We start from the raw sequence: 13379 nt of genomic DNA on the forward strand, positions 1-13379 counted from the left end.
ACTTACCTGATCAATTACCCAGGGACTGTAGAAATGCCCATTCTCAGATGGTTGCCACCAGCGAACTCGAGTGGAGCTCGAACGGGCCTTCATTGGGATTTCCAGGGCAATGTATCTTCCCACGTTGCTTGAATTGCTGAAGAGGAACTCCTGGAGAAGGCTCCACGTGAGGCCACCATTGAGCGAATATTGCAGAAGCACAGGTTGGCTTCTGGGGTCTGGTACCCCCTTACCACATCCCAGTCTCATGAAGAACTGCACAAATCTAACAGTGAGAGCAATTACTGTAAAAAATTGTTTTTCTGCAACATCCTAGATAACCTGAATTACAGAGACTTACAGTTTGTCCATTGACAAACCCCATCATTTTTGGTGTAAGAGTCAGCTTTAGGAGATGTTATCATTCCCTTTTCAAAGGCTCAAGTAGACGGACAGGTGGGATGACAAAAAATCATTTTGCCTGTGTGGTAGTTTGCCAGGGGCTGAACAAAACTGGTCATTTTTGTTTTGAGCTTTTCTCTGTGTAGCAGATGGTGTTGCAAATATCAGAAACATAATCCTTGGTGAAATTTTTATCCTGTAACCTGTGAGTACAGATTTTAGTGGCAGAAAAGCAATGGTGCCTTAATGGTGCCTTGATCATAATTTGCTAGGAATTTGATGAAATGCTTAAATTCAAAATTAAAAAAAATGTTTTCCATTGGCATAAACTAGGGAAAATGTAGACAGGAGAACAAAGCACGTTTCACTTTCAGGGACCATTTTGTCCATTTAGTCAGCATAGAAAATTTGTCTAAATCACACCACTTAAATGTGCTAGCTTCCCTGAAGCCAGCCCTAGACACCCAGGGACGTGAATGCTTTCATTCCCTTTTTAATTGGTTGCTCCAAAGAAGCACAATAGGCTTTTATCAAACTGAGAAGTTCTTCCTGTTAGATGATGCTTATAAACAGCACTGCAATGCACTTGGAGTGGAGGGAACCACTGTTGTAATGATATTTACTCATCCGACTTTCAGGGATATTACAAGTATTAATTCATGTTTGCACAGCACTCACACAGCTTTAAAGTGCTCTATCTGTTCTAATTATTATTGCATTAGTGCTGCCTGGCTCACGGTCGAATGAAACATGGGAAAACAAGTTTTGTATCAAAAGTCTTGGTCTGTTTTTATCTGCAGGTAGATCCCCTGGGAGTGGAGGCTGCAGAGGTGCTGAGGAGAAAAAGCTTCAATAAAACACTGAATCCGCAAGTCAATTAATTCTAATGCTCTCTGTGACTCGCGGTTCCTCTTGGTGCTATATATAACTTCTTTCACAGTAGATTATATCCACCTCCATGTCCCAAAAATAACATATTGCTTCAGCTGTAAAGCAATGCTGGGGACCCTCACGGATCAACATATCATCTGTAATGGATTGGACTCACTGCTGGTGAGTCTTTGTTCCTCTACAGATTCTCTTTGACATTCACCACATAATTTAAAGGAAATAAACCCAGGTGACCTTTTCTCTGTTGAATCTGCTCTCTATGGGTTGCTATTATTTCACCTGAATTTTTACTAGTGTAGTAATAACTCATTCAGATATAGGTAAAATAATGTTTAACAGATTAAAGATAGCCATTTTAAATATGTCTTTTCTCACTCTACAGATATTTTGCAAAGGTTCTGCCTATTTTGGAATGGAAAAGCAAAGCTTTCTTGTGGATACTCCAGTAATTCAGAATTGAAAAGGGTTTGATCAGATGTGATACCTAAAATATGCCGTCCCTACTGATATTTCATGTTGTGTAACTTCAGCTACGGGTATCACTGTAACGGCAATACATTGTCCCCATGGCTAAATTCTTTAAAATACAGAGGTGATGACAGTGAATACTGGATTGGAGAGTCCACTTAATTTAAACCCCCACATGCAGAGTAGCATACAGGACTGACACCACTGCTCAGCTGTGTGTTTCAGGGGATCTCTAAGAAGAAAAAAGGGAGGCTTTTAATGATTACTGAGTCCAGTACTCTTTAAAAGATCTATTAGAAATGCTGTTTATCACTGGTTCTTGTCATTTCTGGAATAAATAGAAACCTCTCCCTAGGTCCCAGGCGGAACTTGGCATGTCAGTTTCAAAGTCAGATCTGTTGTCTTGTTTTTCGGGTGGCCAATAGAGTAAGCCTGGTAATTAAGCAAATCCCTATGCAATTGTTTTAGGTTTCTAAAGAGCAGTCCCCAGCAAAGCCTTTGCAGTCTGCCTTGCTGTTTAGATGAAAACATACAGTTATTTGTTGATAACTGTTACTTTTCATGGCATACACTAGAAATTAAACATACTGCTCTGTTTTCCTTTTATTAGGACAGGAGACATTTATCTCCATATAACACCTTGAGGTCAATATATGCAAATCCAGCTACAGACTTTCATGGAGAAGAGATAAGTGATGTCTCTTTGAACATGAGCAATAAGGAAAACGTCATTTAGTCTAATGGAGCAACTTATGAGATCTCTTGTACCTTCTGTTAAAAAATCTTTTAATTTCAGAACTGTCCAGGAAAGCAAATTACAGCAGCATATGGATGTTTGTATTTACCAAGTTCTGAAAAAAAAGTTTGCTTTGAGTAATCTCACAATTTTGATACAGGATTCTCTAATATTACACTTCAATGAAGGTTAGCTAATTGCTTATCTAAAATTGTAATGGTTAGAAATTAGGCTTCTTTATTGACTATGAGGCTCGGCAATGAAACCATTAATTAGAGCATCAGTGTTAATGAAGACAAGAAACCAAAATGAGGTAAACTGCCTGTTAAAGTGTATCACACAGAGCATTAGAGAAGAGAAGGGAGTTTGCAAGATATCAGTGGAAAAAATCATGGGGAAAAGGCAGTCTTTCCAAAGTAGCAACGTAAGGATATAGGTTAAGACACTAAAGAAATTAGCAAACAAGGGCTATTTGTTAGCATGCACAAAATTAGCATGCAATTTAGTTTATATTAACTTTTCTGTAACTTTTTTATGTGGCTTGCTTAGTATGTCTTTCTCATCAAATATCTCCTCTGAAGGCCATAATGATACATGGTCTCTAAATACAGTAGAAATATTTGTTTTTCAATTGCTGTGCTCAGTGTAGCTGGTGACAGCTTGACGGGAATTTCTCAGTGAATTATTGGAAACAAATGTGCACAATAGGAAGAAATCAACATTCAGAATGAAAGGATTATGAGATGGTGAATGTAACACTTATACTGGCAGCAGATACTCCTGCTTCAACAGTGGCTCACAGTACAACAAACTGTAAGACAAGCAGAGTGTGTGATGTGCAAACAATTTGTCATGTTACACATTTAAGAAATAAAAACTTGTATAAACTACTGAAGATGTGGTGTCAGATCCTGGAGTTCTTATTCAAGAAAGAAACCCTAGTGTTAAAATTGTTAATCCCATTCAAGTTCAAGTTAAATTTAAGTTAAAATGGTAGCAGTGGTTAAAATGAAATATGTGCTAGAGTAAGGAAGGCAGAATATATCAGCTTGCCTTTACCACAGAAGTATATCATATGTCTTATTCTTCAGTATATTATTTCTTCAGTGAAATACTGACAGGAATTTAAAACTGTGTTACCTTGCTTGTGACAAATCTAGGTCTCGAGTCATCAGCATACGTAAACCTTCTTCATTAAAGAAAAGGTTGTTTCCTCCAGACATGATGCCGCATTTCCTTGATGGCTTTCCACCACTCACAAGCAGGAATCTATCAGACTCCAGCTGACCTGAATACACAGTAAATACATATTTATGATTTACTCCAAAGTGCTCCTGCTGCAAGAGTACTATTTCCAGAGGAAGAGAGCTAAATTAAACATTACTTGCAGAGTGAACAAATATTCATGCCAGTGTTTATGATTCAATGTTTTGTAGAAAACTGCCACAAATCAAAATAAAATAAACTGTTAGCCCAGAAGTATGAAGTTTGGGATCTTACTCTCCAGTTATTCACATGATTTTCTACTTCTCTTCATTTTTCTTAAGATAACATTGATGTATCCAGCTCCATAAGGAAACTGCGTGCCATGTGCTAGCATGCAAGAAAGGGCTGTCAAAATTTGAAATGAACAGTAGTATCTATGAAAGGAGGAGTTTGGTTACCAGGTGCTGCTTTATTCAAAATGTGCTCTTCTTGCAATACTTGTTAGCAGCGGAAACCTCGAGGTGTTTTTAGAGGTGTTTGCATGGATGCTGTGTATGCTCAGGCACTCACAGGGCTTTGAGTTCCCTCCTGGCACTGTCCACCTGGGGTCCCCGGTCTGCTGTGCCTGCTGAGCGGCGCTGAGACATGAGGTCTGCTCCGAAGTATCGTTTGCCATATGAAGGCTACTCAAACTTCCTTTGCAGGGAGAAACTGCATAGCCCTAAAGCCCTTTGTTTGCCTTGCTTGCATGCATGCGGTCTGTGCTGAAGTCAAACTACCCAACTGTATTGACTTGAACAATAAATACACATTTTGTGAGAATTAGATTGACATATCCCTTTCCACAAGTTCTGTGTGTCATCATTCTTTTCTGAAATTATTTGCTGCAAGTACAGTTTGCAGAAACTCTGTTTGATGACAAATTTGTATTCCAACATGAACAACTTAGCAAAAAGTCAGTTATTCCAAAACAGGCAATTGATAGCCATCAGACGTTCACAAACCATACGTGAGAATTACATCTAAACAACTTGACTCATAGGAATAGTCTCACAGCATAGTTTAGATTCAGAAGCACACAAAAGGTCTCATCTTTGAGCCCTGGGTTCCACTAAGACTAACAGGTAGAATTCAGGCTAAAAAAAGAAAGAGATACCTTCAAAGTCATCCTTAAGGAAGTCGGAATTCTTGGTACTTATTTTGCAGGTTGGCCCAGAGTACCCTGGGTCACAGATGCACTTTGTGCCATTGATGCAGCTGCCGTGCCCATTGCACATCTCCTCACACTGTGGACCAATATACACGTTGTCAATGGCCCAGGTCACTGGCTGGGATCCAGCAGGATAAAATCCTTGGTACCATCTGAACCTTGCCAACCTGAAAAAGGTGTAAATGTACTTAATTTAAATGAAAGTTTTGTCTTTTGTTGTATACTACCTAAAATGTACCATACTATACATACATATATTCTTTTTGGTGGAATTGACTTGATAATAGTTTAATTCTAGAAACTGACTGCTATGTCTAATTCCTTCATCTTGTCATCTGTATGCTGACATTCAATCCAGGTACTGACAGAGATAAAAATAACGTTATTCATTAGCTTCAATACCAAGTCTGAATGACAGACTTGAAAATGGGATTTGAAATCTAACCACTCTTCTCTCCATCATCCATGGGAAGGATGATTGGCCATGGTCAGACGCATTTCCTTCTGCCTTGGTTTACAGCATCTACGTCAGACCAGGCCACTCCCTGTCTTCCAGAGAATGAAATCCTGCTTCACACTGGCACCCTGCCTACAGGGAGACTGTGGAACTGGGCTGGTAAAATCCACCCTCAATTACATGAACAGAAAACACGATCTGCCATGTCACCAGGTATTCAGCTTGCTTTCAGACAGCTTAATCTTAAAACAGACTGATAGTGCAAGTTGTTAATTTAAACTATACTCTCCTTTGGGTCCTGGCCTGTCATTTTTAATTCTCAGCCTAAGTGCTATTTGCATCAGCGCTGCATATAAAGAGGAACAGGCTGGGGAAAGAGGGAAAACAAACTGAGCAGGGGAAAAACACTTGAGAGACTCATTTTATTCCCAAATGAGAAAATGTTTCAAAGGAGGAAGGAAACCAGAAGAGTGAGAAGGGAAACGTGCTTAATTTACATGTTTAATATGACTTGTTAGAAACATCTAAATTGAGGGATGGACTCTTTATCAGGGAGCGTAGTGATAGGACAAGGGGGAATGGCACTAAATTAAAAGAGTGTAGACTTACATTAAACATTAGGAAGAAATTCTTTACTCTGAGGGTGGTGAGGCCCTGGCCCAGGCTGCCCAGAGAAGCTGTGGATGCCCCATCCCTGGAGGTGTTCAAGGCCAGGCTAGATGGGGCTTTGGGCAACCTGGTCTGGTGGGAGGTGTCCCTGCCCATGGCAGAGGGTCTGGGACTGGGTGGTCTTTAAGGTCCCTTCCAACCCAAGCCATTTTGTGATTCTGTGATTCTGTGATTCTATGATAAATGCTGCAGGTGAATCAATGGCACAGGTAGCTGACAAATGTTTTTGTCTTTATTTGCTAAAAAGGAATTTTTATGAGGTGATTCAGGTGGTAAGAGGTAGCTGATCAGTGGGGATACTGCTAGCACTTTCCTAGGAATCAGAGTCCTGCTGGATGTCAAAAACATTGTTTTTACTATGTCCTGAGGTGAAGGACACAAGAATGAGGTTGGAAATGTTTTTAACTCCTCTTTAGGGGACATCTCTGTTCCTTGGGCTGTATTTGTTCCACCCCACAAGAACAGGGAGCTTTGTCTCAGGCTCCCGGCTGGCCTGAGTGAAGGGTGACTGAAGCAGAGAGTGAAATACTGGTCTTGTTGAAGTCAGTAGGAGTTTCTTCACCAACTCAACAGGCCCAGGATTTTTTTCCTTAAGAGCCTTATGGGAATACTAAATCTTAGTTACAACTATCTGCTGAGGACACACATTAATTTCCAAAAGAACACATGTAGTGGAAATAACTGCAGTGTCTTCATCTTTGTTTAAATATAATCACTTGACACCCTGGGGACAGAAATGCTGGTTCTATTTAGCATTACACAAGGAATCAGGTTTGCTGATTTTTTCTTTTTATTCCAGTGGACTCTCACGGGGAAAACCCCACATCAGCCCTCTGGCCCAAGAATGTCATTACACCAAAGGCTCCATGGATTTTGCTCTTTGCTGCTGGGTTCTGCTATCCCACCACTGGGGAAGAAGCAGGAGGGAAGACAGGCAAATGGGACATAATCAGTAAGGAACAGAGGACTAAAGCAAAATAACTGTAAGGTTTAAATGAGTTAGGAATCTATATAGTCAAATTTTTCATTTGGGGGATGCATTGGTAGTTGGGTAAAGAGTCAAATAATTATTTTGGGCTAAAACAGAAGGACAGATGTGCTGCTGCAAAATATGGTTAACTACTCTATGCTTGAAATGTTAACTGTCATAAAACAGAATATTCAAGGTTAAAATTTAAACATTTTCTTATTAAACATCCAGGCTTTCCAAACTAGGCTCTCATCTCCTATATAGGTCTTCTCATACTTTCAGAGGTACCCATGAAGCCACTTATTTAGTAGAAGGGCCATTGCACACAGCAGATTCATAAATACAGTCTCATAATTGTATAGCTCATTTTCATTCATACATACTACAGTTTAATCCTTAATGATGTGATTGTTTACACAAACTGAGTTGATACTATAAGACAGTTTTCCCTGAAAAAGTAAACAGTACTGTTTTGAACTTTTTCATGTGTAACTTTGAAAAGTTACATATTAAATTGCCTGCAAGCACAAATTATTTTTCTATCCTTTGTATCACCCAACTTAGCATGTCCCACAACCTTAAACTTCCTAAGTGACTGAAAGTGAATTTCTTAGAATCAGGGAACTTTGCAAGTACAAGAGACCTTGAATATTAAGTAAGTCAATTTCCTTACACTAAGGTAGAATCAAGATAGTACTATCTCACATTTTACTGTATTTTCTAATGAATCTCAGATGTCATGCAAAAACATCTTTGATGAACTAAAATATAAAATGAAGTAAAAACATTCAAGGAGCTTTGAAGACAGTAAATTTTGCATTTATTTTACTATACAATCCACTTCCATAAACATGTTACCAATCAGATAAAGGATAAATAGGAAACTATCTATGATTACTCTACCTTAGTATTAGGCATGACATATTTTTGGGAATCACCTGAATACTAACTGCCACTCAGGGAAAAAAGTGGAGAAAGATTGGTCATTTGGTCTGCTCTAATGCCACTGTTCTTATGGACCACTCGTGTTGGGAGATCATTTTGGTTGGAAACAGACATAAAAAGAAAAGAAAAGAAAAGAAAACAAAACACCAAGCAGCTGGGAGGATTAGAAGCTAGACACTTACCCACAGAGGTGCAGTTTTCCAAAGTGAATGACCTCCCTCCTCCAGCCCTGGGTGGTGCCTGCATAGTACGTGCTGCTTGGGTGATGTTCAGTGGAGCACAGGGAGCTGAGGTGGCTGCTGCTGCTGTAGCACAAGGGGAGGAGAAGGTGCCAGGTTGCCCCCAGATCTCGTGAAAACTCCAGTTTTACCGGGTCAGCAGATGAGCTATCGGTGGTGCAGCCAATATTGATCTGGGGTCCAAGACATGAAATACAGAAGATGACAAAGGGTATATTGGGACACCTAATCACTCTTCATCTTAGTCTCTCCCATGTTGTATGGCATTTATTTAGCCCAGAAAGATGGTGATTTAAGAATTCATTTAATAACTGCAATGATGAACTCAGGACATGCACATGAACATGAACACTTGCACATTGCCCTACCTGTCCATGTGCATATCACACTCTGGGTCATTGTAAAATGAATGTAATATGAAATCCCCAAATACTTCCACTAGAGAAAACTTAATTAGACAAAATCCCAAAGGAGAAGAGCTGATAGCATGGCTGGAGTAAATGCATCAGCTCATGTACTCATCTGGCAAGGACTGAAGTAATCATAGCACTAAAAGAATGTGGACTTTTTAAAACCAGAAATATTAAAACAAAATGTGCAAACATAAACTTGGTAAATTGCTGAGCTGCATTATGGTCTTTTACATTACACTTAAAAAAAAAAAAAATCTTATGCCACAGGAATTACCCTTCAGGGCATCTGGTATATCAATCACTTCAATATGTTCTTTAGCTTTTATACTCACTGCCCTTTCTGCTTATGTACAGCAGTGAAGTCTGAGGTGACAGCATTGAAAAGAGTGTCATAGTTGGATTGGATTTAGGTTTAGTGTCACACCAAAACATAGTGTGACAGTGTCAAACTTCTCAAGGTGTTCTGACAAGATTCCTGATGTGCAGAACAGTAGAAAAGGCAGAAAATCTACATGACCTGCAGCACTACTAGTACCCTGTAACAAATCATATACGTTTTATACAGAATCTGAGACCTTTTATGACATAATTTTGCACACCCACTGTTAAAATTAGTCTGCTTTGCTTTCACACAGATATTAAGATGTTCTTTCAGTTTCAGATTGCTTATACATTCCCTTACAGGAGGAATATGTCACATAAAATAAAATGTACTATATTTACTGTGCAATAAATTAAAAATTATTGCAGATGAAATGCAAAGCCTGTATTAAAACTACAAAAGATGTTGTACTTTTAAATATCTTGTAGTGAAAAATAAGTGTCTTTCTAATATACTGTTCTGTAACAAACATGTCTTTCTAAAGCCTAGTTATATTCAGGACAGTGCATGAATGTTGAAAATGTATCCTACATTGAATTTCCTTCATCACTCTTCAGTGCTCATGAGAGCCATCAACCTACATTTGACTAGAAGGGTTGTCTACTCATCTGGAAGTTTAGAGTGATGCGTGACCCAATATAGTTTTTGACTCCTGAGACACAGAAAGAAACTCTATTACATTATGCATAACTGCTTCATTTATACTAGTGTTCACAAAAACCTGAGTTGAAGTCATTTAACTTCCTTAAAAAAATGTTCTTACCACATATGGAAGTATGTATGGAGATTTTATGAGGTTAATTCCCCGAAGACTTATGAGTATCTTAAAACGACCTCAAACATTTTTGTTCTACAGGCACTAATCTATATTTTAAAACAGAAAATGGTTTACCTTCAATAATTTATGAAGTAGTTGCATGACAAACTGAAGCATGCATGAGTACACAGCTAAACCAGGTTTTCTTGGAAAACTCTTAGTATCATTTCTTTAATTGTTTATAAATCAGTATCATTTGCTGTTTAATGCTACAGCATGCTACATCTTTGTTAAAAACAGCCTTGTAATTGTGGCATGGCAATTTACATGAAAGATTCTTTTACAATATCTTAATAACAATATAATGACTTCCCTAAATAAACACATGGTAGGCTGAAAGGTTACTCCCATCAGTGACTGTCCAAGCCAATGCACAGTTTAGGTTTTAGGATAAACCAGAAGCACAGTTTAGTTTAGACTATGTGTTGTCATTGGGAGTGTCCGCTTCCACTGATTATATAAGAAGCATGAAAAATATGCTCCTTATTCATGACATTTAGATAACTCCCTAAGATGGGATGAATTCAGGCCATTGTGGCAAAGAATAGCTTCCACTAGATCCTTTATGAAAGCCTGGGCAGAAACAAAAGGAAAGCAGAGGCTTGGCTCTCAGAAAGTACAGCCAGTGCAGTAAAGCCAGCCTGCAGGAAAATGATTTTTAGTATCACAGATGAAGTTATAGCTCCCCACTGGGCCAGATCATGGAAATATTTCAACTGCATACTTATACTGAGCAGGTTGTGAAGGAGAAATCTAGACTTTCATTACATTGTGGTGTTCATCGTCTTGTCTGCCAGTGGGGACTCTCCAACTTGTAGGACGTTATCAGTGCAAGTATATATGAATGGACAAAGTAGTAATTTAGGCAAGAACATAGGAGACTGTGAGGCAGAATTTTCCTTATCCGTGTGATAAAAGCTTCAGGATACACCCACAAGAGGGAAAGTAATACAAAATAATTACAGGGGAAATTAAAGAGACTTCTCTTCCTGGCGATCACAAAGTGCTGGACAAACACACTGAAGAGCAGAACCTGAGAGAACAGAATGCCCTGAGCAAAATGCCAAGTAACTTTCTGAGGATAAGTACCTCAAATTGGATTACAGTGTTTTCATTCACACTTAGATCCCTTGTTGTAATGGAGTGTTCTCCTACTTCATTTGAAACAAATACCATAGCTGAATCTTCCTCACTGCGGGAAAAAAAAAAAAAAAAAAAAAGTATTTTAGAATCAGTTTATTCCACAGTCACTTTTTTCTAATTTATTGCTGAGTGATGCTTACGGAGCTCCCTTAGATGAATATGGACAATAAAGCCCAATGTTTCCACCAGGATAGAAAAACCAGTTGTCCTCTTTGGGACCAAAGTCAAAGGTATCCAAAAGGATCACGGGATTTTTAAGGTTATTTCCATCAATAATGAAGTCATCTATGATCCAGATTTCTTCTTTTTTGCCTACAAAGAAAAGGGAAACATTCCTATTAACACCTAATAAAACTATTATTAAAAATCAGACTAGTGACTGATATTTATGGATTACACTGAAAAAAGGGTACTAAAGGAGAGGCTTCACAGGCAGTCTTTCCATAGTTCCCATACTACTCTACAGAAGTAACTTTTATTTCTGTAAAATGTACAGAAGTCACAGCAAACTGAAGAGTGAAAAACCTATGCTAAGCAAGTATCTTCCACTTAAATAACATAAATATACTTTGAAACTATATCATCAGTGTCATCTTTAGTTAAGAATCAGCTAAATAAGCAGCTGCCTAAAAGGATGATTTCATTCTACAACTTTTTCCTTGCATTCAGCAGCCTGTGTTTGCCAGCCAAGAGCTCTTTGAAAGAAACGGAAACTCTGAGTGACCTTCTTTCAAATGGATTATGAATTCAAATGTGTTGCAAAATTAGTGTTTGCAAACTGGAGAGAAAGGATTAGATTGCCAGATCTTTTGTGTAATTGAACTTTTTCTTCATCTATCTAAAAGCCTTTCTGATCAGAGAAAGTTAAAGGGCTTCTTTAAATGAAATTTGTATTTAAAGATGATTTCTACAAGAAAAGTTTAGTTAAACGTTTTAGGTAGGAACCATCAGAAACATGAACTGGAATTGGATTCTTAGGTCTGGATTTGAATTTGCTTTTTTGTTAGAGGTATGCTAGGCATTTGCCTGAGTGGCATAAATAATGGCTGTATCACCAGGTCTAAACGATCACTGGAATTTGTTAAGAGTCCTTAATGCCAACTCCTGCTAAGAGATGTGCACAGAGCAATGGAGAACAGAAGACGGTTTTCTTCATCTGGCACATGTCCTCTAATCAGGAGGAATAAGCTGTGTTCCTCTTGTGGTTTTCTTCAGTCCTTTACAATTTAATCCAAAGATTAACTGCTCGTTACATTTTCTTTCTAAATGGGTTTTTAATGCCTAGTTAATTCCAAGCAAGGTGGGCCCAATTCCCATTTACACATGGGACACTTTTGTATAATTTGAGTATTGTAATGGGCCCTCAGCGTAAAGGAAAATCAGGTCTATTAAAAATAATGAGGAGAACCTCTGTGAATTTTATTGGTGTTGCTTGATCTCCCAAACCCTCCAGGGTCAAAGCAGATAGTCTTCTACACACTATCAAAGGTATTAGGTTAAGGTACTTTCACTTTAAAACATACAGAAACTTCATAAGAACTTAAATATAACCTTCTGATAGTTTTAATGGAAGGTCTTGAAACATAAGAAAACAAGATTTAAGAGTCTGTATTCTTGTTGAGTCCAAAAATCCAGCCTCTGACAGATGCTAAGCTTTGCAATTATGGATCTGGAGGCCCATGGGTGTCTATTCCTTACCATTGTTGTAAGGTTGCCAGAGTCTGAAACGTGTGGCATTGCTTTGGGCTGTGTAGGGCAGAGGAACATTGATAAAGAGGACATCTGTAGTCTGTGTGAAGTAAAACTCATCTATCAGGTGCCAAGTGATGCCACCGTTGACAGAATACTGCAGTAGAATAGAATGAGACCTCTCAGGGGTACCTGGAGCAAAGAGGATGTGTTCATTATAAATTGGCTTTAAAAAACACTAGTGCAAAAACATTTCTTCAAGTGCAAATATAGTTAGCTTACTCAGACATCTATTACAGAGCATGAACTAGCTTTTATAACAATTTAAGCTGTTGAGAAGTTTTATGTGTATTAAACACATACAAACCCCTGTGCATTCCTGTGCTTGTCTGTCTAGAATATGCTAATGAATTAGGGACTAAATTTGCATTGATGTTTGTTATGAGTACAGGCACAGTTCATTTACTTCGATAAGAAGCTCTATCAGTGTTATATAACACACACATATATATATATATATTTAGATCAGAACAAATCAGCTCCTTCTTCCATATATTTTTTGGCAATTCAGTAGTTATTTCCTTGTTGTTCCTAGGTACCAGATATTATTATCACCACCTATAGCACTCACAGGTAACACAGCTTTCACTACTTTACCTCTTGTGGATCAAGTATCAAAATCCAGCCTTGTGCTTTCAGCTATTCCTGCCTTTTAGAACAATTAATTTAGTCTTATTATTTTTTAATATTTTGGCAAGGATCA

General features: G+C 38.3%; 1 protein-coding gene across 3 annotated transcripts in view; it reads right to left on the reverse strand.

Moving 5' to 3' along the window:
* The window catches only part of RELN (reelin), a 285330-nt gene that overhangs the window by 37063 nt on the left and 234888 nt on the right, over positions 1-13379 (reverse strand). For all 3 annotated transcript variants that reach the window (XM_035347207.1, XM_035347218.1, XM_035347199.1), the window contains exons 38-44: positions 12626-12808; positions 11068-11239; positions 10874-10976; positions 8116-8345; positions 4839-5059; positions 3617-3764; positions 7-265 (exon numbers count right to left, since the gene is read on the reverse strand). In XM_035347207.1, the coding sequence (XP_035203098.1) occupies positions 7-265; positions 3617-3764; positions 4839-5059; positions 8116-8345; positions 10874-10976; positions 11068-11239; positions 12626-12808 (1316 nt within the window). The remainder of the gene's footprint in view (positions 1-6; positions 266-3616; positions 3765-4838; positions 5060-8115; positions 8346-10873; positions 10977-11067; positions 11240-12625; positions 12809-13379) is intronic.

Source organism: Oxyura jamaicensis, chromosome 1, assembly GCF_011077185.1.
Source record: "Oxyura jamaicensis isolate SHBP4307 breed ruddy duck chromosome 1, BPBGC_Ojam_1.0, whole genome shotgun sequence".
In the NCBI taxonomy this organism is placed as follows: Eukaryota; Metazoa; Chordata; class Aves; order Anseriformes; family Anatidae; genus Oxyura; species Oxyura jamaicensis.